Here is a 3,125-nt window from a genome sequence, read left to right as displayed (position 1 = left end):
CAACTGCCTCCCAGGATCACACCAAAATTATAAATAACTTATAAAATATTCAACCTCGGAAGTCCCCTGAACACTAGATGAACAGAACCTCTAAACGAAGGACTTAAAGAGGAGGCCACATCGAGTCTGGTAGGAGGGGTAGAGACGAGAGAGGGCGAACCCCGTGAGGGACACCTCAGCCGTGGGGAGGCTTCTCCGGTTGGAGGAGAGACCCTCCGGCCCCACACTGAGCTCATCAGCCCAGAGTTACTTTGCTGGGAAGAGGAGTTCTACGATAGCTGGAAGCAGAAATTAGTGAGGACTCTCTTTGCTCAACTTGGTGAGGCTGAGGGCAGCTGGAGAAACAGTGGAGCCAGCACACAGACTCGCTCGCTGGTGAGCACTCACCCGGTTCCTGGTGGAGGGAGTAGCTGTGTGAGCGGGGCCCAGGAGCCTGCGGGAAGGACTGAACTGAGTGCCTTTGGCGCGGGAGCTGGAAGGTTTGGGACCATTGTTCCCCTGTTGTGGAGCTTGCACATGAGTAGTGTACAGGAAGGAACCATTTTTTCAGGGCTGGGCCCTCCCACAGAGGCTCAGGTCCGGGACTGCATTGGTTTGGTGGAATTGGCGCAGGAGTGCGTGTGTGCGTGCACGCGCATGTGGCCTTGGAATCCCACCCTCTGCACTGTTTGTGCTGTGTAGCCAGGGAAACACCTGGCAGATGCGCTCCAGCTCCAACAGGTTGCTCATTGAGACGCCAGAGTGCGTGAATCACGTTGGGTCCCCGCTCTCCGCACTGTGTGTGCAGAGTTGCCAGGGTGACCATTGGCTGTCGGGCTGCTCGGCCTGATCTTCGAGTGGCTGATTGGGACAGGCTGAGACTGGGAGTTTTCCTGGGAGTGTTGGGCCATGAGTTGTGTGCCTGCGTGATCCAGGCGAGGCTTTCCTGGCAAGTTTGTGCGGGCTGGTTGCCGATGCAGGAGCACATGCTGCTCTGACTTGGTGGGGGACACTGACTACATCCTGTGTTGCCTTGAAGGCCTGCTCTGCCCACCTAGAGCAGTGTTTGCCAGGGGCATCCTGAGCCCTTGCTGCCTGGCCCCCACCTCTGCAGGCCACAGAGGGTTTTTTTGCAGCAGCAAACAGCCTACAACAACCTGTGAGGATTTTTGGTGGTGAGCANACAGCGTGTGCTCTTTTAGCTGTGAAGTCAGAAATGGTTCATCTCTGGCACTGGGTGGGAGGGGAGTGGGGGGCGGGGCAATTTCAGGAGTCAGGGCCCACCCATATGCAGAGAACAGGCTGAGGAGGAACAATTTCTTAGCACCTGACCAGAAAATCTCACGTCCCTCCCAGTTTTCTTCTGTGTCTCCCTCAACTAGATTGGCAAGCATTGCTCTAAGGCTGTGGGTTTGAAATCATTTTACAAACAAAATGGTAGAAGGAGCTTCATATCTAAAACAGAAAGTGGAAGATGCTCTGACTGAAGTGGCAGTGGGGTGGGCAGAGCACTTCCAGCTGGACTTCTGCCTCATGTCCACTCTGACCCACCTTATCCCCAAAGCACCTGAGGGGTCAGCTCTGAAGAACTCCAAGGCCCTGAAAAACACAGTCTGAACTTATCAGATTTAGGAGGCAGATGATTCCTAGACTTCAGGAATGCCCCAGACTTGAGCCCAAGTGATCTCAGTCCCCTTGGCTAGTTTAAGGAAAGTTGAATGACTCCCAGTGTTTTCTCGGGATGACAGGGTCGTCAGCAGTCCAGAGGATGTGAACTTGACCCTGGAAGCTTGGGGAGGATGGGCCCATTCATTCTTCCACATATATCTCTTCCCCCCAGTGCACCAGGAAGTCTCCAGTGACGGCACAAGCTGGACTCTGCTGGGCCTGCTGGCTGTGTCCCACCTGGACTCTGGAGACTACATCTGCCAGGCCAAAAACTTCCTGGGAATCTCCGAGATGCTTATCTCCCTGGTCATCACTGAGCCCTGGACTTCTCCAGAACGTGGTGGGAGCCCAGGGGCACTGTGGGCAAGGACGGGCGAGGGGGTGGAAGCTGCTGCATACAACAAGCTGGTGGCCAGGCATGTCCCCCACATCCCTGAGCCTGCTATCCTGGCCACTGAGTTTACTGTGCCCAACATGAAGGAGGAGCTGACCCTTCAGCACTTCCAGAATGGTGCCCCTGGAGAGCGTTCAGATGGGCAGGCAAGACCCCAGGAGGCCCGAATGGTGAGGTCTCTCAAGGTGGTGGGGGACACTTACCAGAGTGTGACCTTGGTGTGGAAGGCCCCCCAGGCTGGGAACACAACTGCCTTCAGTGTCCTCTATGCAGTCTTTGGGCAGAGTGACATGCAGAGGGTGGTTGTGCAGCCTAGGAAAACCAGTGTCACCATCCATGGGCTGGTGCCCAAGACCAAGTATGTGGCATGCGTGTGTGTGAGGGGCCAGGTGCCCCAGAAGGAGCAGTGCGTCATCTTCTCCACCGACGAGGTGGTGAACGCTGAGGCCACTCAAAGGCTCATCAATGTGGTGGTGATCAGTGTGGCTGCTGTCATTGCCCTGCCTCTCACACTGCTTGTCTGCTGTGAGGCTGTCCAGAGGCGCTGCCGCAAGTGCCACACTGGGGGTGCCACTGAGGCCACGGGTGCCTACGTCCACCTGGAGAGGCTGGGCCACAGTGAGGACAGCTCGGAGGAGCTGTCCCGGCACAGCCTCAGTGAGGCTGACAGGCTCCTTTCGGCCTGTTCCAGCATGGACTCTCAGCTCTTGGGGGTCAGGGAGGGCAGACGGGTCAATGAGTACTTCTGCTGAGGGGTCCGCGGCCACCATGCACACAGATGCCCATACACTTGCATCAACAACTTCTTTCTAATCCCACACGCTCTCTTTGACACCTGTGCCCATGTCCACTGTTACCCACCTGGGTATGTGCTTACTCATACCTATACACAAAATGGCAAAAATAACAACAGCCAACACTTACAAAGCACTTGATATGTGCCAGAAAGTGTTCTAAGTGCTTTATATATATGAACTCATTTAACTCTTACAACAGCCTTTTGCAGCAGGCACCACTATTCTCCCCATTTTCCTGGAGAAGAAAGAAGGGAGTTAAATAACTTGCCTGTACCAGTCAGATTTTG

General features: G+C 55.1%; 1 protein-coding gene across 1 annotated transcript in view; it reads left to right on the top strand.

The window, feature by feature from the left end:
- The window catches only part of LRIT1 (leucine rich repeat, Ig-like and transmembrane domains 1), a 12,537-nt gene extending 9,418 nt beyond the window's left edge, over nucleotides 1–3,119 (top strand). The window contains exon 5 of the mRNA XM_019626456.1: nucleotides 1,820–3,119. Within this exon, the coding sequence (XP_019482001.1) occupies nucleotides 1,820–2,793 (974 nt within the window). The 3' untranslated portion in view covers nucleotides 2,794–3,119. The remainder of the gene's footprint in view (nucleotides 1–1,819) is intronic.
- The last annotated feature ends 6 nt before the right edge of the window (nucleotides 3,120–3,125 follow it).

Source organism: Hipposideros armiger, unplaced genomic scaffold (genome assembly GCF_001890085.2).
Source record: "Hipposideros armiger isolate ML-2016 unplaced genomic scaffold, ASM189008v1 scaffold_678, whole genome shotgun sequence".
NCBI classification, from domain to species: domain Eukaryota; kingdom Metazoa; phylum Chordata; class Mammalia; order Chiroptera; family Hipposideridae; genus Hipposideros; species Hipposideros armiger.
The sequence above is the reverse complement of the archived record's forward strand: the minus strand, read 5'-3'. Positions and strand labels throughout refer to the sequence as shown.